The sequence below is a fragment of the Triturus cristatus genome, chromosome 8 (genome assembly GCF_964204655.1).
Source record: "Triturus cristatus chromosome 8, aTriCri1.1, whole genome shotgun sequence".
In the NCBI taxonomy this organism is placed as follows: domain Eukaryota; kingdom Metazoa; phylum Chordata; class Amphibia; order Caudata; family Salamandridae; genus Triturus; species Triturus cristatus.
Window position 1 is genome coordinate 68,109,257 of NC_140591.1, and position 22,098 is coordinate 68,131,354.

At 44.9% G+C, this 22,098-nt stretch overlaps 1 protein-coding gene across 2 annotated transcripts in view; it reads left to right on the forward strand.

Annotated features, from left to right (window-relative positions):
- The window catches only part of LOC146801342 (uncharacterized), a 425,312-nt gene that overhangs the window by 100,286 nt on the left and 302,928 nt on the right, over positions 1-22,098 (forward strand). For both annotated transcript variants that reach the window (XM_085620993.1, XM_085620994.1), the window contains exon 2: positions 8,710-9,009. In XM_085620993.1, the coding sequence (XP_085477119.1) occupies positions 8,710-9,009 (300 nt within the window). The remainder of the gene's footprint in view (positions 1-8,709; positions 9,010-22,098) is intronic.

The window sequence follows — 22,098 nt, forward strand, 5'->3', positions numbered from 1 at the left end:
AGCTGAATGCTCAGCACAGTGCCAATAGATGTTGTCTTAAACCTCTGACTAGGGCAAAGAGACTTCTGCATTCATGTGCTGCATTCCCGCACATTCTTCTTCGGGATACCACATGATGTGATCCGCTGTAGATAAAATTAAGTGATGCTGACTGATGGAGAGAATTTCAGAGACAAACTCTGTCTACGCCAGACCTCTCAAATGGACCCCCCTCTTAGCGTCAATGGTTGGGAGCAAGCTGTTGCATCCTTATCACATGTATTCTGGTATGTGTGGCATTACCAAGAGCAGTCGAATGGGAAAATTACATGGGATTGACAGTCCAGTCCCGGTCTCCCTTCTTCATCTGTATATTAGCAAGTCCAGTGTTGTTGGTGATCTAAAAAAAAATCCTCTGTTATTGGGATGTACAAATATGCCTTCCAAGAGGGTGGTCTTCAGAAAAGCAATGAAATTAAAAAAAGACGCCAAAATATGATTTGTATTTAGATTTACCCCATGCAAATTGCATATGTCCATTTTGGTCTCTGAGTAGAACAATATGTCCGAAAATAGGCAGCCTTTGTGGGCTTGATGGTTGTCTGCCGTTGCTGATTATTCACTTATGTCTACATGTACATAGAGCTATTTATAGGCCGCGTAAACTATACAATTCACCAGTTAGTCTGAAGGGTCTTCACCGTCTATATTTTAAGGGTAGATTGATATAATGATCTTCGTTTAGTAAGAAAACAAGAAAGAATGATATTCTTTCAGGGTTCACAAAATAATTATTTCCTGTTTTTAGGAGGCTATTCTTCTTGCTAAGCCTTACTAAAAAAAAAAAAAAGTGTGTCCAGAGACTCAGAGAAACGGCTGAGTCATGGTTGCCTTTCTAGTCTGGTGACCTGCAGCTCGACTGACAAAGAATGTCAACCATTCCCAGCCCACTCCTTGGTTTTTCTGTTCTCCTGTATTGTTATTTTAAACCAATGTAAAAAATAAAAAAATCATTTTTACATTTTATGGAGGGACCTTGTAGTTGCTAGGCCACTCATTCTTTTTTCAGATGCACTTTTAATTTGATTTTTTAACATCTAATTTACTGCTCCATGATTAGAACAGCAAGCAAAAATGAAGAAAATGACGGTCGTCCGTCATATTGTATGAGCTTCATGACACATAAGTGCAAATGTGCCGTGATATATGCTAATTGTCGCACTGTTCATATTTTCCAGTATTTTTTGTGCTTATTCTGAACAATTTCAGCAAAAAGCATTTGCTTTTATACAGATGCTACTAAACATTAGCAAAGGCATTGACAAAGCCAAAAATTAAAAAAGACAAGACAATTTGCTTTGCCAATGCTTGTTTTTTTTTTTTTTAATGCATCTTATATAGAAGCTGCAGAGTGTCTCAAGGTCGAGAACTAATATGACTAAATTAATACCTAGGTTCTAAGCGTCTTTGATAGATGATCTAATAATGTTCAGCAAGAAGCACCGGCCTCCATTGAGGTGCAATTGGGAAGACGTATTAAATTAAACAAGCATTTGCAATGCAATAGGTTTCGCATTTACGCGAGTTTAAGCTATTGGCATTGTAAATCACAATGCCTTTTATTTATGTTTCAAAAACGAAAACAAAAATAAAATGCATTGTAATTTGCAATGTCAATAGCTCAAACTCGCGTAAATGCGAGACCTATTGCATTGCAAATGCTTGATTTCAAAGCGAACGAGTTACAACAAAACGTTGATAAAAGCCTCCAAATCAGGTGCTCCATCCGACCCTACCCCTCCCGCACTCACGACCATCCCACCCTTGCCCGCTATCTCCCCCCTCCCTGCCAAAATTCTAGAGAAGGCAATTAATCAAGCTATCATGGCGTTTCTGGAAGACACCAATGTTTTGGATCCCTCGCAGCACGGGTTCAGACTGCGCGGAGTCGGCCCTTGTGGCGGCCACGGAGGGAATCCGAGGATCCTGGATTTGAGTGACAGCCCCTGCAGGGGCGGATCGGTTGTGCACTTGCATTGAGGTGGCGGTGTGCGACTGATGTGAGGGTACTCGGGCAGATTGTGGCGAAGTATGAAAGAACCTGAGGAGCGGGCAAGCGGGCCAGGTGCGTGATGCTTGACCCCCCAGTGCCGGTCCCAGCAGGTACCATTGCGATATGGAAGATGAGGGACCTTTTTCTATGTTCAGGCGGTGCACCCCTGCCACTGACATGCCAGTCATAACCAACCAATGGTAGGACCACATGAGCACAGCAGTGATGGTACCTCTCATTGGCTCACTTGATCACATTGTCTCATGGCTGTGCCCTTGTGTGAGGTAAAAAGACCCCTAGGAGCCCCCTGGGACAGTGATGGACCTGCAGCCCCCAGAGTGGACAGAAGCAGTGTAGTGCCTCATACCACCGTTGTTTGGAGTTTCTGTGGCCAAATGTCCATGTGACAATGTCTGCTTCCCGGAATGATAGTGACCGGTTCTGCCCCACCCTGCACATGACTGTGGTGTCCATCTCTGAGTTATCCTGGAATGGTGCATTCCCAGTGAGCTACTGAGGTGGTCTGTGACAGCCCCTGATGTACGGATGGCAAAGTCTAGAGGCTGTGTGGGAACAAAAGCTACCAAATATGCCAATTGGAGCCTGTTCGATTTGATGCAAGGAAACATATTCCAATGAACTTTCTTAGTTATTAGTATTGTATATTAAGCAAACAGCTGTCGGTACGGCCTAAATGAGTGTTTGCTACAGCACAGATATATCTATTTATGGGCAGCTGAAGTACCCTGGGAGCTTAATGTTCCCCAAATGAGTCAATCGTTCAGTGCTTCTCAACCTTTTGATTTCCATGGACAGTGAAACATTATTAGAATCCAGGGTCCCTCACTGAAACATTATTGGAATCCAGGGTCCCCCACTGAAATATTATTGGAATCCGGGGTCCCTTAGTGAAACCTTATTAGAATCCAGGGTCCCTCAGTGAAACATTATTGAAATCCAGGGTCCCCCACTGAAACATTATTAGAATCCAGGGTCCCTCACTGAAACATTATTGGAATCCAGGGTCCCTCACTGAAACATTATTAGAATATGTGGTCCCCCACTGAAACATTATTAGAATCCAGGGTCCCTCATTGAAACATTATTGGAATCCAGGATTCCCCACTGAAACATTATGAGAATCCAGGGTCCCTCACTGAAACACTATCAGAATCGGGGGTCCCTCACCGAAAAACTATTTGAATCCGGGGTCCCTTAGTGAAACCTTATTAGAATCCAGGGTCCCTCAGTGAAACATTATTGAAATCCAGGGTCCCCCACTGAAACATTATTAGAATCCGGGGTCCCTCACCGAAACACTATTTGAATCTGTGGTCCCCCACTGAAACATTATTAGAATCCAGGGTCCCTCACTGAAACATTATTAGAATCCGGGGTCCCTCACTGAGTCATTACTGGTTGCGGGCGCCCCGGCCTAAGCATTTTCGATGATTTGAACCGCAAAACATTACACAAACAATACAGACACTAGTATTTATCAAACAAATGCACAAACGATGAAACATTTAATTCAATGCACACGGATATATAAAAAACATCAACATTTTAATAGAAAGGTGGAAACTTTTGTAAATTAAATTAAGGCCACTTGTCGTCCATACCATATTCTGTTTGATGCACTGGACTGCGCCCATGAAACACGCTGAGGACACTAATATCATTTTTAACCTTCAATTTCAAATTACTTTACATTTAGAGAACGTTTTAACATTTCCAATTGTGCATCCTGCTTCTTAATTTATATGCACTTTAATAATCTGTTAAAGCTTTTTAATTTTCTAGGTGGTTGCATACCCCTGAGTAGGCTTCGCGGACCCACGGGGGTACCCTGACCACAGGTCAAGAACCACTGGTCTAGTTTATTACACAAGTCTAAACTATGATATTGAAAACAACCTTTTATTGTTGTGCATGTTTAGTGGCTTTGCCACATCATGATGACGGGTGGTTTCTCTATCGCTTACCGTTTCCTACGAGAAGTCTGTCTTTTCACTCCTGATGCCTTTTAGGGGGGGGGAGTTCATCAAATTGGTGATCTAAATTTGCAAACTACTTTCTACATTGAATTTAAATTTTAGAATCATGGGCTTTGAGAAAGGCGAGAGAACTCGAAACGCGTCTTGGCTGCGCTTGTACTGATTTTGCAAGAAATACAATGAACTAATGAATTGCAAGAATATGTTTGAATTGGATATATTTAAAAATAAAGAAAACAAATGAACTGGAGCATGAATGTGGGACTGTCAGTCCTGTGACTGACCTCCCTGAGGACACTATGAGTTCTGGGGGAGCCTGGGGCTCACAGCCCAGTGCTCGTGTAGGTCCATTGAGGCCACCCTTGCTCCTTACAAAGACAGTCATGTAACATGATTTACTGATAATGTATTTGGGGTTCCTGAATGTGATGAACCAGGTGAAGGTCTTGATGTACATCCAGCAATGCCCTGTAGGAATGTATAGGGGCTCATCCCCATACACCTTTGCACTTGTAGGAATCCCCGTCAGTGTTGGAAACCACTCCTGCACTGGTCTGCACCAGTATGGTACACCTCAGGAGGGGCAGTGGTTGGATATCGGAGAACCAATGGGGTTGCAGAAGGATCCACGTCTTTGTTGAGCGAAGTACTTAAGGACTGAGGGCCTGATTTAGATCTCGGCGGACGGGTTACTCCATCACAAGGTTAAGGATATCCTGCCCACCGAAATATAAATCCCATAGGATATAATGCGATTTATATTTTGGCAGACGGGATATCCGTCACCGTTGTGACGGAGTAGCCCATCCGCTGAGATCTAAATAAGGCCGAGTCAGAAGATATGCAGGATTTAGGATGTTTCTAGTGCAGACAGTGGGGGAATTAGAGGAGAGAAGGGGGCATGTGGGTGTGATGAGAGGGAGAGGTTTAGACATTGTTTGGGGTGCGGAAGAAGGGAGGAAAGCAGAATGCTCTGTGTGGAGTACAGGAACGCTGGCTCTGTCACAAGGCTAAACTCACAATTCTGTATCGTCGCTGGACTCAGAGTCAAGGTGGTTTGAAACAAAGTGGTCTGTGCTGAACATCACAGTGGTGCAGATGTATGCAAGAGTTCCATAGACCGAGTACAAGAATGGTGGTTTGAGTGTGGTCTTTTAAGTTCAGTGTTTGGGGAAATTAGAGAATTAGTTGGCCAGAGAGGTTGGAGCGGTCCAGTGTGGGTGATGTTAAGGGACAGTAGAAGGTGAGGTGCATGAACTCTCTAGTGCACAGCGTTCCAAACTTTTCATGTTGGTGACACACCTTTTAGACATGCATCATTTTGCGACAGGGTAATGCAGTGTAGTAAGCGAGCGAGCCCGTGCGTCCTATGGAGTGTTCAGGGAGGTTCTCCCCCTGAGAATGTTTTAAAAAAAGAGTGGGCAAATGGTGCGTTTTCAAGCAAATTTGAGAAAGCAGGAAGGTTAATAAAGCAATTGTGAATCTGTTCTAACAAAGACATTGACTGGCAAAACTGTCTTTCGCTTGTTCTGCTGACATCCTAGGTGCGCAAAAAGAAACTATTGGGTGTAAGGTTAGGTTTGTGCCCGAAACAAGAATATAAACATGCACACATTGACTCATGCCCTAGTGATTTACGGCACAAAAAGGGCGGGTGCACGCACTGCCAATCCTTTCAACCATGCACAAAGTCTGTCTGCTGCCTTGCTGAATATGAGCAATACAAAAATCGGTTCAGGAAGAGGGAATTGTGAGTGTTAAAATATGTAAATATGTGCAAGAATAAATTATTTCATGTAATGTGGCATTTCATGTAGCAATGGCCTTCCAGACAGGACCAATACCATTCCCTACTGAGCCAGGCCAAATCCAGCATCACTTTAGCAGCAGGGCAGGAAGCTTGCAAATCTGGCTCACAATTGCCCGAAAATGAATGTCATAGCATTAGAGAAGCAGCGGAACATTGATTAGGTCTGTGCTGTATGGTGCTCTACTTGTACTTCCACTAAATCTACTGTTTGGCATGGACTTTAAATATCCTGGGTAGAAGGGCCTATTTTGCATTGGACATGGTAATCTGGTCTAAGTCCTGACCTAATTGGAAGTTAAATCACAATTATTTCCACTCTTATCGTAGGCAACATTATAGAATTGTTGTTAATTCAGTATGAGTATTTGTGGCATTTTGATATGTGGAAGATGTATTTTGGCACAACCAGTAAACTTTGCAGTGAATGATAGACTAAAATCCTAACTTAACTTTTTTGCCGTTTCCTATTTAAAATCCATGCAGGTTCCATAAGCATTTGATGTACAAGACCTAAAAACTCGTTTCTTCCTTCTTTTGAACGGATGCAACTAAAATACACTTTCGTCCTTCACATGACAATACTCTTGGACTAGGATACAGTCTTAATCTTTTCAACATTTTCACCATATTAAAGCCTTGAAAAAGTTACATTGCGTAACGAAACACGTGTCGGCTGTTTCGGATCACTTCCTCGATGAGGTTTTGACATCTGACTCTTCTCACCTCGCGGGGATTTGGCTCATCTTTAAGGGACTAAATGTGTAGACTGTACTGTAATAATGCACTAAGCCAACAAGGAGACAGGTTCTCTTTTGAATTTGTATAAATAATATGATACATCCATGTATACACTGTATTGTTCAAATACATCAATGCAACAAGGAGAATAGGTCCTTTTTGAATTGTATATAATTTGTTTCAAAGACATATTAAATTTCATGATTTTTTTATGAAGAACATATGTTGGGACATTACTGTTTTTTTCCTTTTTGTCTTTCCCATGTATCATAAAAGTGCTTCAGTTCGTAGTTGAGTGACACCATTAGGGGACAGCTAGGACTACTTGTATTAGTACTGTGTATTCGCGTCATACCCTAAAATTATTCCGACTGACATTGTCAATAGTAACACTTGAGTACCCAGTTAGAAAAAGTTAGGGATAACAAGTGCCCCTCCCCGGGTCTTGTTGTCGGTCACATCCATGGTAGTGGGATGTGTTTTCTATCCCGATGGGCACCTTAAATTGATCAGGCAAATTGGGAAATAGATGTGCGACTGGTATTTCCATTACTACCAATCCAGTATTGTGTAAAACTCCTTCAGTCCTGTTCACCGCTACAGGAACAAAACACAACAGATTCACAAGGAACCACGAACAAGAGACAGCAGAGGAACAGACAAGCATTTAAAATGACATTTCAATACCCATTAATTCAACCTGTTTCATCCTTTACACGCTCTTGCATTTTGCACAATCAGCGAGGCTATACTTACAGAGGGCCTTGTTACAGATGCAAATCTGTGTCAACTACTGAATGCAACACAATTAGCCAGGCATGGTTTTGTCTCTGGTGCAGGTCCGGCAGCCGCAGCACCTCCACGGTGTATAGCCCACCTACAGCAGGTTGGTCAGGCTGGCCTGGAGCTCATGGTGGTGGGAGTGCCCGGGCATCTCCGCGCCCCGTGACTCAAACAGACAGCGCAGCCAGGATCCCCTCGGCGGCCTCAGGGCTGTGCTCCCCCGCCGTTACTCTTCATTTCCGGGATGCCAAAACTCCAAAGAGCCTGGAATGGTGAGCGGAAGCGGCTCTGTGGACTAACTGCGCATTCGACGCGCGCAGCAAAGGGAGCGAGGCCGTGCACACATGCTTGCCTAACGGTCTCCCTCGCCTTCCTCTGCGTACTGCATCACTGACATGCGCAGTCCGTCCTTCTCAATAAAGGAATACACCGCGTCTCGTCGCGCGACACACCCACGCATGGCAGGCGACACAGTACTGTGTCGCGACACAGAGTTTTGAAAGCTCTGCTCTAGTGCCTTTGAAGGGTGGGTAAGACTCATGGTAAGGATGGAGGGAGAAAGAATCTTGATTGGGATGAGGGTGCCTGGACATAGAAGGTAAGTGATGGTGAAGGCCATTGTTACCTTTGGTGATAGGGTGAACAGGATGAGCAGACTTGCGGCTCAGGGCATGGAGACTTGCATCTAGGCAACCCAAAAGTAGTACAGTTGCCGGAGCCAGCTGGAGGAGTGAGAGCATCCCTTGTCCTTACTTCTGAGCATGGGTAGGGAGTTGTGGAATTTGGCCTTGGGTTTTAGGTAGCTTGGTGGAACCATCTTTTCCTCTGATCCTTGGTTCCCTGTGTCTTCTGCTCTGATCTGCTGCCACCTCGTTCGCCTATAATAGCAATTTAGTTATTGGTGCTGAGGGTGAGAGGCCGTGTGGTCTTCTGCTTCTCTTCTGATCATGGGAATTTCTACATCAGAAAATGGGTAGGGCTGCTTTTTTGTTCTGTATGGCCGTTTTTACATGATCACAGCTGGTAATTAGTGGTATTGTCACTGGGAAGTCATCATTTATGGAGTATTGACAGGGAGCTGTGTAGAGATATTGGTACCTTATAGCAGCTGGGGATTAGTAGTTTTGCTAGATGGCAGTGAGGACTTTCGGGGTGTTGTTAGTGGTCAACAGCTGGTGATTGTTGTGATCCCTTGACAGATGAAGGGAAAGGATCTTGTTACTTGAGATCAGCAGCAGGGCAGGGATGGGGGTGCTAGATCTTAACTGTCATTAGGCTAGCTGTGGTTTTGGAGTCACATATATACAATGGACCCTCAGGGTTTAACATATGTTTTGTTTCCATTTTAGGATCCAGTGAAGATGTGAAGGTGGTGAATGCCCTCGTGGGTACAACTGTTCAGCTGAAGGTCACTCATTCTGGTAAAGCAACAGGATACACCTGGAAAAAAGTGAATACCTTGGTGGCAGACTGGGATCATCCCGATAATGTGACCTACTTTGAAATGTTAAAGGGTCGTTGTGACCTGGATACATCAACCGGCGTCCTGACCATCCGAGACCTAAAAAAGGAAGATTCCGCTGGTTACCATGGACAGGCCCTTGTTAATAATCACTATGATTATTCCAACTATGATCTACGCGTTTTCCGTAAGTAACTGCGCAAATGGATTTCTGTCTTAAGTGGTTCTGTAGAGCGCCCTCTTATCACCTTTTGGTTTCTTAGTAAGGGTTAAATAATGCACAATGTCCATTTTTTATCCCTTCCAGTCTGCACTTTGGTTTGATAACTTAGAGGACAAATACATTTTTTTAATTCAAGAAAGAAAATGGTATGTGCTGTGTGGAACCAGATAAAAGTCTCTGTGCAGTTGCAGCCACTGAAATCTTAGTTTCAATCAAGCTCTTATTTAATACAAATATGTATGAAATCATTCTTCGTAAGGTAACACATAAGTGAACGAGTAAACACTGGTACAAAGCAACAGCCAAAAAGGGTCACATATGTGACTCATTTCAACCTTCGCTTTGCACTTGTGTTTACTAAGTCACATAAATGATTTACTAAACACAAGAACAAAGTGATGGTTGAAACCAGTCACTTTGCTCTGGTGTGTGCTGGTTCAGTTATGAGTTAATTAATTCTGCACTTCATGTTCCTGTGAGTGCCGTCCTTTTGTCCAATTAACGATACTTGTAGGTGATGATTGTGTTGACTGTCCCTGGATGTGTACCAACCACTAAAGCAGTAGGCTTTAGTCCATCCATCCATCCATCCATCCATCTCGCTACTGTGCAGTTCTAGTTATGTAATTGTTTCCAGAGGAAAAGTGTTTTTTGTTTTGCTAATAACTTTGGCACTGTTTGATAAATCTGCACAAAAGTTCATCCACCTTTGCTCATTCTTGAAAACATTGGGGGCAGTCCGTCAAGTGAGGGCGGAGAAAAAGGCTTTTTCCACAACTTTAATTTCCCATGTTAGTTCGCACAGGAAAATTTGCTCTCGAAACAGGAAAAGTGGCTGAACAGAATTGCATCAAGTCTGGAAGAAAGATAGAACTTTACTCCGAAAGCTTATTTTTCCTTGTTTGGTATAAATACTTTAGCTGTTTTTGAGAAATTCACATTTGGAAATGTGCTCTGGGGGGCCATGAAGGGTTAAGTATATTTGGACGGTTGGCCATGGTGCCGAAAATTAAAACAGGAAAAAAATAGGGCCCTCTGATTGGCCAAGGAATCTTTTCCTCCCATCGGCCATTTTTGTACCCCAGGACTGGGACCGGTCCTGCAGTACCAAACAGTCTGATTGGCTGGCCATAGGTGAGAAGAACAAGCATTTACAATGCAATAGGTCTCGCAACTGCAAGTTTTAGAGCTATTGGTATTGTAAATGGCAATGCCTTTTGAAAAATTAACAGGTATTGTAATTTATAATAGTAATTTTCTACCACTATTATTATTACTATATTTCCGCCAGTACCATAACTACCACTATTATTATTACTATCACCACAGAGTAGTAATAGTAATAATTGTAGTGGTGGTTCTGGTACTTGTGGTGGTTGTAGCTGTGGTGGTAGTGGTGGTGCTATTGGTACTGGTGGTGGTGGTACTGATGGTGTTAGTGGTGGTGGTAAAGGTGGTGTACGTGGATTTTATTTCAGTACTCATGCTACTGCTTCAATATTTTTAACAAAAAAATACAAAAACTAACAAACATTATCATTTCCACGGCAATAGCTCAAAGTTTTGGTAATGCCAGCCCTATTGCATTGCAAATGCTTGTTTTATGTTGCAGGCATGAGGTGCATCATCTACTTCCCAAAATATAATCTTAGATTTGTAGACACTCGTAACAGTCCTATGGTAGGAGGCAGTTGCTCAGCCAGTGTAAGGCTAATAGCTCACACAACTTTGCATTTTGATACCTGAAGTTGTAAATTACAATAAATGTAGTAGACCTCAGGCAGGAGATTGAGTTACCAATAACTGTGGAAAGAGCAATAACTTTAGAAACTGCTGCGTTATTTCACCTTTTCTGTGGTGTGAAGGTTACGTAATTGTTTTATTGCATTCGAATGGGCACAATGGGGCCTATTTACAAGTCCCTTGCACTGCCTGTGCTTCTCTTTTGTGTGGGAAAAAGTGACGCAGCAGCATGTAAATAAGCCCCAATGTCCTGTTTCTCTGGCTCTAAAGCAGCTTTGCTGACCTGGTTCTCTGGCTCTATAACGGCTCTGCTGACCTGGTTCTCTGGCTCTACAGCGGCTCCGTTGACCTGGTTCTCTGGCTCTACAGCGGCTCTGTTGACCTGGTTCACTGGCTCTACAGCGGCTCTTTTGACCTGGTTCTCTGGCTCTACAGCGGCTCTGTTGACCTGGTTCTTTGGCTCTAGAGCGGCCCTGCTGACCTGGTTCTCTGGCTCTACAGAAGCTCTGCTGACCTGGTTCTCTGGCTCTAAAGCAGCTCTGCTGACCTGGTTCTCTGACTCTAAAGCAGCTTTGCTGAACTTGTTCTCTCCCTCTAAAGCAGCTCTGCTGACCTGGTTTCTCTGGCTCTACAGCAGCTCTGCTGACCTGGTTCTGTGGCTCTAGAGCCGCTCTGCTGACCTGGTTCTCTGGCTCTACAACGGCTCTGCTGACCTGGTTCCCTGGTTCTCTGGCTCTAAAGCAGCTCTGCTGACCTGGTTCTCTGGCTCTACAGCGGCTCTGTTGACCTGGTTCTTAGGCTCTAGAGCAGCTCTGCTGATCTGGTTCTCTGGCTCTAAAGCAGCTCTGCTGACCTAGTTTTCTCCCTCTAAAGCAGCTCTGATGACCTGGTTCTCTGGCTCTAAAGCAGCTCTGCTGACCTCGTTCTATGGCTCTAAAGCAGCTCTGCTGACCTGGTTCTCTGGCTTTGAAGCAGCTCTGCTGACCTGGTTCTCTGGCTCTAGAGCAGCTCTGCTGACCTGGTTCTCTGGCTCTACAGCAGCTCTCCTGACCTGGTTCTCAGGCTCTAGAGCATCTCTGCTGACCTGGTTCTCTGGCTCTAGAGCAGCTCTGCTGACCTGGTTCTCTGGCTCTACAACGGCTCTGCTGACCTGGTTCTCTGGCTCTAAAGCGGCTCTGCTGACCTGGTTCTATGTCTCTAAAGCAGCTCTGCTGACCTGGTTCTCTGGCTCTACAGCAGCTCTGCTGACCTGGTTCTCTGGCTCTACAGCACCTCTGCTGACCTGGTTCTTAGGCTCTGGAGCAGCTCTGCTGACCTGTTCTATGGATCTAAAGCAGCTCTGCTGACCTGGTTCTCTGACTTTGAAGTAGCTCTGCTGACCTGGTTTTCTGGCTCTAAAGCAGCTCTGCTGACCTGGTTTCTCTGGCTCTACAGCAGCTCTGCTGACCTGGTTCTTAGGCTCTAGAGCAGCTCCGCTGACCTGGTTCTATGGCTCTAAAGCAGCTCTGCTGAACTGCTCCTCTGGCTCTAAAGCAGCTCTGCTGACCTAGTTTTCTCCCTCTAAAGCAGCTCTGATGACCTGGTTCTCTGGCTCTAAAGCAGGTCTGCTGACCTGGTTCTCTGGCTCTAAAGCAGCTCTGCTGACCTGGTTCTATGGCTCTAAAGCAGCTCTGCTGACCTGGTTCTCTGGCTTTGAAACAGCTCTAATGACCTGGTTCTCTGGCTCTAAAGCAGCTCTGCTGACCTGGTTCTCTGGCTTTGAAGCAGCTCTGCTGACCTGGTTCTCTGGCTCTAGAGCAGCTCTGCTGACCTGGTTCTCTGGCTCTACAGCAGCTCTCCTGACCTGGTTCTCAGGCTCTAGAGCAGCTCTGCTGACCTGGTTCTCTGGCTCTAGAGCAGCTCTGCTGACCTGGTTCTCTGGCTCTACAACGGCTCTGCTGACCTGGTTCTCTGGCTCTAAAGCGGCTCTACTGACCTGGTTCTATGTCTCTAAAGCAGCTCTGCTGACCTGGTTCTCTGGCTCTACAGCAGCTCTGCTGACCTGGTTCTCTGGCTCTACAGCACCTCTGCTGACCTGGTTCTTAGGCTCTGGAGCAGCTCTGCTGACCTGTTCTATGGATCTAAAGCAGCTCTGCTGACCTGGTTCTCTGACTTTGAAGTAGCTCTGCTGACCTGGTTTTCTGGCTCTAAAGCAGCTTTGCTGACCTGGTTTCTCTGGCTCTACAGCAGCTCTGCTGACCTGGTTCTATGGCTCTAAAGCAGCTCTGCTGAACTGCTCCTCTGGCTCTAAAGCAGCTCTGCTGACCTGCTCCTCTGGCTTTGAAGCAGCTCTGCTGACCTGGTTCTCTGGCTCTAGAGCAGCTCTGCTGACCTGGTTCTCTCCCTCTAAAGCAGGTCTGCTTACCTGGTTCTCTGGCTCTAAAGCAGCTCTGCTGACCTGTTTCTCTCCCTCTAAAGCAGCTCTGCTGACCTGGTTCTCTCCCTCTAAAGCAGCTCTGCTGACCTGGTTTGTCTGGCTCTACAGCAGCTCTGCTGACCTTGTTCTCTGGCTCTAGAGCAGCTCTGCTGACCTGGTTCTTAGGCTCTAGAGCAGCTCTGCTGGCCTGGTTCTCTGGCTCTACAACAACTCTGCTGACCTGGTTGTCTGGCTCTAGAGCAGCTCTGCTGACCTGGTTCTCTGGCTCGAGAGCAGCTCCGCTGACCTGGTTCTCTGGCTCTAAAGCAGCTCTGCTGACCTGGTTCTATGGCTCTAAAGCAGCTCTGCTGACCTGGTTCTCTCCCTCTAGAGCAGCTCTGCTAACCTGGTTCTCTGGCTCTAAAGCAGATCTGCAGACCTGGTTCTCTGGCTCTAGAGCAGCTCTGCTGACCTGGTTCTTAGGCTCTAGAGCAGCTCTGCTGACATGGTTCTCTGGCTGTACTACGGCTCTGCTGACCTAGTTCTCTGGCTCTAGAACAGCTCGGCTGACCTGGTTCTTAGGCTCTAGAGCAGCACTGATGACCTGGATCTCTGGCTCTACAACGACTCTGCTGACCTGCTTTAGAGCCAGAGAACCAGATCTGCTGACCCGGTTCTATGGCTCTAAAGCAGCTCTGCTGACCTGGTTCTGTGGCTCTACAGCAGCTCTGCTGACCTGGTTCTCTGGCTCTAAAGCTGCTCACTATTCTTCGACCTCTGTCCCTATTTCCTCACTAGCCTTCAACCTCTTGGCCCACTAACCTTCGACCTCTGTCACTATTGGCATAAGCCAGCTCAATAAGCGTCCTGGTAAGGAATTAGGTTTTGGTTTGCTAAGTTTGGATAGTTTGACTTTTAAACTTAAAAAACTGTAGAAGTCTTCTGTCGAAAGATTGTAAGTATGAGCTAAGCTAGACAAAGGTAAGGGGCAATTATTATCATCAAAAGGATCTTTAATTTGTAATATCCCTTAGAAGCCCATGACTTCGTAGAAAAAGTAGTTGTATCAATCCTAGTTTTGGAAATGCACCACAGTGCTGCTAGGGTGGAGTTTTGTAATGGCATCTGCATGCACTTATCTAACCTTTGAAGAGCCCCTATAGTGTTAGAAAAGATCATCCGCGATTGAAAAGGTTTAAATTTAGGCATTGTGATGGTGAACGGGAGATCAAATGGAGCACACAGAGCTGTCTCTATTTCTACCCATCGTGGAGGGTCTAAGGAGTGAGGAGCGAAGCAGAGAGCACCTTGAGCAGCAAAAAATGATGACTGGTATAAACTCCAATTGGGAAGTTTGCAGCCCCCTATTTCACTGTAATATGTAAAAGACTGAATATGCGTTTGTGACTGGATATCGGGCAATTGGGCCATATTGATTTTCACTTCTATAGCATGGCCTCTTTATGCCCTAGCAGTGATTATACATTTTGATTTGATTTGGTTTGAAATGTGGCAATGTTTTTCCAACAGTTTTTTTCTAGGTCTCGCCTAGCGTTGCTGCGCACATGCTCAGTTCGCTCAGCGAGATTTATTGTCAAGGAAGACTTTGAGAGAAGGGCTTGAAGCCCTGCCCCTTATTTCCATTGGCTTGCGTCACCCTTTATGGTAAACGGTGGGCTGCCATTGGAGATAAGCTTCCTGGGTTGCCTCCCTTTCGCTTTTTTGTCCTGCCCACCCGGACTGGCTCGCCTTCTTTCCTTCTGTCGTAATGCTATTTCTTATCTTTATGGGCGTGTTGTATTATAATATTATAATCCAGCTCTCCTTGCGGCAGGTCCCTCCAGAGGCCCGTCCTCCCTTATCCCGCCCATGCTCCGCCTTCTCCATGTCTTCTCTCCGGCCGGTCTAGCTTGTACGATAGTGAAAGCTTGGAGCTCTTTCCACCTCACTGTTGTCACGGACCGTGTGTTGTTTGGGTAAGAATGCGGAACGCTATTTCTTATCTTTATGGGCGTGTTGTATTATAATATGTGTTTTCATTTTTTTTTTTGTGTTCACGGACCGTTTCTGCTGCTTAGCGCTTTGTTTAGCCAGTGCCCGTGTACTTGGCATCGGTCGCCAACCACCAGTACTCTCTGGCTCGCGCCCCCCCTCCAGATCTCCTCGCGGCAGGTCCCTCCAGAGGCCCGTCCTCCCTTATCCCGCCCACGCTCCGCCTTCTTAATGTCTTCTCTCCGGCCGGCCTAGCTTGTATGATAGTGAAAGCGTGGCGCTCTTTCCGCCTCACCGTTGTCACGGAGCGTGTGTTGTTTGGGTAACAATACTGTTTAATTGCTGGAGAGTTTGCTGAGGAAGTTGGAAGGGGTTCGCGCGGAGTGCTTCTTTCCACCATATATGGAGGTGCGCGGTGCTCGGAGGCAACTTAAGTGGCACTGTGTGGCTGAGGGGAGCCGGAACTCAGTTGGAGCACGGGCAGAGGCCTGCTCCCTGCACAACTCGAGGAGATGGAGTTTGCAAGCCCAGGACTCTTGCTGGGGTACGCGTGCGGTGCGCCCAGGATGGGAAGGCGGGCCCGGGATGTGTTCAGGACAAAGGAAGGCAACCGTCCGCGGCTAAACGATGGCAAGGGAGAGAACTTCGTAAGGAGTTATAGTGTAGTTCCTATATCCCTGATAGGCTCTGCGCATTGGAATAATATACACTATAGTTTTGACATAGGACCTAGGTCAGTATGTCTCTATCGAGTACATTAAACTTAATTACTTGTGTGTGCCAGCTAACTTAGAGGTCACTAGAAAACTTCTTGAAAAATGAGAAGGGATTAGTTTCTGACAACCACATAAACATGAAAACTTTGTTTCCCTTGGAATCGGAACAATCTCAGAATCATGGAAACAATAGATAACAGTTTCACTCAGTCAATCGTGCATGCTTCGTTTCTACAGAGTTACACTGAAATAGGTAGACGGGCGTTTCAATAAAAAGGCTTTATCGAACAGTCTTATTTCTCGTGCAAGAGATATGAAGTGCTACAATCGTAAGACAGAATGCGAAGTATATGTACAGCGTTAGCAGTAAGATAAAATAATACTGCAATAGCATGGTGTGTAGGTATGACAGATATTCATAAAAATACATCCATTAATAACAGTCTAAAATGTTAATACTCATCTGATGCTTCTAGCTAGTTCTACCCCAGTGTACCTAACCTAAGTGTAGTACAAGGTAAGAAGTAGGTGCTGTTTGCCTATAGTCTAGTTTAGCTATAGTTGCTAAGATTTGCCAAACGTCCCTCTAGGTTCTAGTCCGCTCCATACCTTAGAATGAGTGAGGTTGGAATCTCTTTCCGAATCTCGATCTCTAACACCCCGCATGGGGAGTCAAAACACTGGAGCTGGATTCTCTGCGAGGAGGATGACCGCGTCTGGTCAGTGCATCAGGCGGGGACTTGACTTCCTTCCGAACTTGCCGTGGCGAGCCGCGTCGTGCAAGTAGGCAGCCGGACTGTGGTTTGCCATGGTAAGTGAAGGTATATTTATATCTTGAAGGTGTTTAGGAATGCCAGTATTGACGTAAAAGTTGGGCAGAAGAACATCATGAATGAACTTCTAAGGAATAGATGTTCATGCATAAAAAATGAGTTCTTGGAGAAATCAATATTCAAGCAAGGTGAAGTCCTAAAGGCTTAAGAGCCTGGTTTTCCAAGAACTCGTTGTGACGTAGATGAACGGATGTAGGTGGCGATGCCTGTATTTGGTTAGCATGGATAATGCCTAAATAAGGGTAGGATATCTATGCCTAAATATGGGCAATGCGAATTGTGCCTATATAAGGAGATAAATCGGGAAACCTATATACGGTATCTAAATCGACACACAACACCCACTCCACTTTCGTATGAACGACATTACTAAATTCTAAACATGCTAAACATATCTAAAATATAGCTACATATGGATGGCTAAAAACATGTATAAAAATATATACTAAAATGCATAAAAACTGTTGCTATGCATAAAAATGCATTGGCGCTGTACATATTAAAGCAATGTTTCATTCTAAGCATATATTTACATTGAATGCTAAATGAATGAACATACATATATATACACATGAAATGGCTCGTAAATACAGAAGAAAAAAGGCAGAAACCATTTCATGTCAAATTACATAAATCAATTGTTATTGACAAGGTGACATATTGTCTCTGAAAGTGTATCAAAGAATTATGTTCTCTATGAATAGTTCTACTATAAGCAGATTACTGTGCCATAAATAGAAAAATTCAAATTTGAAAAAAATAAAATAAATAATCATAGGAAAAAGTTCCAAGTTTAGTCTTTGTTTTGAAAAATGAAGGCCAAAGTCAGAGTCTTCCTGGTACACTATGTGCTGAATCAAAAGTCAGTGTATTGGGATGGAGAAAACATGAAATCTTCTAATCCTGTAGACAAAAAGTTGTCTACTGTTGTAGGTGAAAGTTGGATCACCTCGTTTAGAAGACTAACCGCACATAGATGAGAAGCATCGCCGTCGGCATTGGTCGCATCAGCAATGTTCGTATCGGATGTTACCTGCGTGCCTGTTGTTTCCTCTCTTACCTCTGCAGTAGCAATTTGCGTCTGTGAGATCTCAATGAATGCCGTCATCAGGATTGGTAGCCGCTGGGGACAACACAGAGCATGGGCCGTTACCGGGTCCAGCAGAGCATAGATATCCGCAGGCATGACTGATGGGAGTGTTAGACAGATGTCTAGCACGCGGTCTTCACCACAAAGCTGGCAGCGTAGAACAGGTAAGATGCAATCTTGCCAGATTGGTCTGAATGACAGAAACCATGTGGTATTTAATTCTCGTAGACAAGGTAAGCCTAAAATTTGGACGACGGGCTCAGGCCACTTCATCTCCAATAGAGCTCTCTCTATGGTGCTTTGAGTGACGCTGGTGATTTGGCTTGCCATATCGGCACAGTAGGAATAACAAGCATTTACAATGCAATGGTCTCGGCATTGTTAAAGTTAGAGCTATTGGCATTGCTCATGACATTATTTTTGGTTATGTTTCTTTAAAAAAACATTTAAAGAAACGGCATTGTTATTTACAATGTCAATAGCTTAATCACTCTCAAATGCGAGACCTATTGCATTTGCACCCACACACGAGCCACACACACAAATAGAGCCACCCACACACACAGAGCCACCCACAGAGAGCCACTCACATAGAGCAACCCACAAACAAATAGAGCCACCCACAGAGCCACCTACACACACACACAGTTATTAAAAGGTGTTTATGATGGCGTGACAATCGTCTGCTCTAAATACACAAACACAACCGGTATAGCCATTCGCCGCAAAGCACGCATATACACACATCCTTACGAACACACTAATATGCATAGATGAGTGCCCACACAAACACAATGCCCACACTCTGGAAACTCATTCGAATGAAGAGGCACACACAAACACGCACCCGCGAGTGAATAGGCACACACACGCACACAAGCATGAATAGGCATGAACACATACACTCACATCCGTACAAACACACTAATCTGTATAGATGAGTGCCCACACAGACACAATGCAAACACACACGAAGAGGCGCACAAACACACAAATGAAGAGGCACACACAAACACGGATACGCGAGTAAATAGGCACACACACCAACACACACATGAATAGGCACGAACAAATACCCACACATCTGTACAAACACTAATATGTATAGATTAGTGCCCACACACAAACACAATGCATACTCTGGCAAATACACACAAAGAGGCGCACAAAAACGTACAGGCGAGTGAATAGGCGTGCACACCACACAAACACACAGCCCACAGACATGAAGAGGCACAAACACACGCTTACAGACATCTAGCAGTTTTTTGACACGCTCCTACAGAGTATACAGAGTAGGAAAGTGGACGCACAAGCTGAATAATAAAAATGCAAGTTCTCCAGACAATGCACACCATAAAAAGGCTAGCTGGGAAGACATTTATGGGCGACTACGTTATCAACACACAGATCTGTTCTATGAAAGGCAAAGCCCATTCATAACGTCTATTTGTATTACGACTGTTAATTATTCAAGCGCCTTCCTCCCTCCCCTTTTAATATTTAATTCGGCTGCACCCCCATTAAGTCAGACGTGTCTTTAACATGCAGTGCCTACTCGGAGATTAAGGAAGCGCTGCCTTTAAAAGTCCACTCACTTCATTTATATGAAGCAGAGGTCGAGGAAGCGGTCCACAAATCTGAGGCTAGTGCTTTCACAAGGGCCGGGCCCTGGATTCTTTCCGTTGTCTTTAATTCAAAAATGCGCCTGCTGTCTCGGGTGTCACCAGAGCTCTGTTTCAGCGACCCGACCTGCAAGCCCCTTCAAACACTGCACCTTTCACTGGCAAATCCTGGTCAGGGAGACTTTTTTTTCACAAAACAGATGACGCGGCTAGGAGTGTGAAGAGAAACTTGGCCCTCTTTGCAGGGCTCGCGCTTACAGAGTAGGGCTGGTGGTGACGTGTGATGATAACGTGTCATAGCTGTAAATGCCCTCGCGCTGCCCCGTGAGAGGCAGCTGGGGAGGCGCAGACTGAGGGCCTACCACCGCAGAACGGCGACAGTCGGCATGACGCAGATAGTGCGCGATAATGTCCACCAGTCACAGGTGGGGACTGGGGAGGTGCCAGACAGGGCGCGGCACTGGGGAAAGAAGTGGACACAGGACTTGGTGTTACCCATCCAGTGACAGGGGTAAATAAATGCAGCAAGAGCCTGGCACCGCCCACCCAGTGACCGGGGAAAGAGGCGCAGAGAGGTCAGGCAGGGCCTTTCAATGCTCTTCCAGTGACAGCGAAAAAAGAAGCATAAATATGACTTGGCGCTGCCCGGGTGAAATGAAGTGCAGACCGGGCATGCACTACCCACCGTCTGACCGGAAAAGAAGTGCAGACAGGGTATTGCACTGCCGTGCAGTGCAGTGCATAATTCATATATAGGGCTCCCGGTTTTATGGTATTTATTTTTTTGCCATTTCCGTCTGTATTTATCCATATTTATTTTTTGGGCTTTTTTTCTGTATTTATCCATATTTATTTTTGCCACAAGCAAAAGGCGACGCTACAGCTAGTATTTTTCCACATTTATTTACATTGACAAGGCACACCTGCGCCCGGTTGTTATTGGGCAACACAATACATTCAGCTGAAAACTTTGCCATTGTAGTACAAGCACATGTGCATTTCAAGAGACTTTGAGGGCATTGAGGCTCTTTCTGGTTTGTTAATGAAGTGAAGACCACTGAAAACCCGTTCAATATTTGCTGATGATACCGGAATGGCCACAATATTCTGTTAGAGCTTCACCCCTCTGAAACCTGCCCCAGAGGCCTTAACAAAACCATGTAATAAACCCCTCACTCCGAAGCCGGCAGACAGGGAAACATTTACTATGAACTTGCACAGAAGCCAAATTCACAACTCCGAGACATTTCTATAGTCTGAGAATGCATGCGCTTGTGCACTTCTGCAAAGTACTTCTGAATATAAAAGGTCACATACGTCCACAATGTTTTTGTAACAGGACATTGTGCCCCGGCAGTCAGGTTTTATAACAAGGCACTGGAGGGTTACGTAGGTATACCTTGATAGTAATCTGTTTTTACCCACGTACTTTCCCAAATCAATCTTGCCGCACAACAGTGTTGTATTGATTCAAAACATTCACAACAAAAAGTATGAAGATACTTCACACATATTTTGGGGTTCATTGACGAGCACCTATTTAAATGTGGCATTAAAAAAGCGAATAAAACATTTTCCGCTTCAACTCTTTGGGTACTGTGCACAAACATGTAAAGAAAACATGGAGGGGGGAGAGGACGTCTGGTGACTTTGGAGCTGAGGAACTGGGTTCGATCGAGCCTGGGCGTCGGCTCAGCATCCTGTGATTCTGGGCAAATCACTTAATCTACCTGTGCCTGTGCGTGGCTTTTTACTGTAAGGATAGTGAAAGAAACGTAAGCCTGGATTTAGTCACAGCCCTGACTGCACATTGCATGGATCTTGGAAGGCAATACATTTTTACTATCCGAAAACTTGAAAATATGAACCCAACAGTTTGCTGTCAATTGGTCTTCACCACATGACATTGAGAAAACATTTTTAGCCTCATGGGGTCTAAACAAACGGGAAAATTCATTGACCTCAACTTTCAGCAAAGAACATTCACCAGCATTTGTACAATTCGTTACCCGACTCCTGCCCATGTGCTGCACTCTGAAATTATGTTGAAGCATTGACAACTAAGGCACACTTCATTTAAAAGAGCTATAGTCACTGCCAAAGCCTCAGCGAGGATACTCTGAGACACAAAAATTAGAAATGCAAGTAAACGGGCAGCATTTCTTTAAGTAAATTCAACTGGCTTCAAAAAGACCAAGGAAGTAATTTAATTCTGAAACATTCTCTTCTCACCTACATGGCCTCCGCAAGACCTCTATGATATACAGTTAAATTACAGTGTTTACACTGTGCGGTTGCCACTTATGACTTGGCAGTAATAACAAACTTGATGACAGAATTAATTCTCCCAGAGCAGAAATAAGCAATTAACCATCTTTCGCCTATTACGTTTTGTTTGAGCCCGCTGCAGCTTTTCTATGTAGGGCTTATTAATTAATCTTTAAGGCAGCACGTATAGCGTTTCACTTCCTAGCATTTTATTTAAAAAAGGGCATTCCTAAATAGATGCAAGCAATAGATATTGCATCTATAAATAAATTATGCAGAGCTGAGAGCAGAGATGGGGTTACACATTATCATTGTCAGCCTGCCCTGCAAAGGCTGAGGCGGGAGTGCAGCTGTTGGCTTTGTGATTGGGGGCTTCTGCGTGTTCCATTGT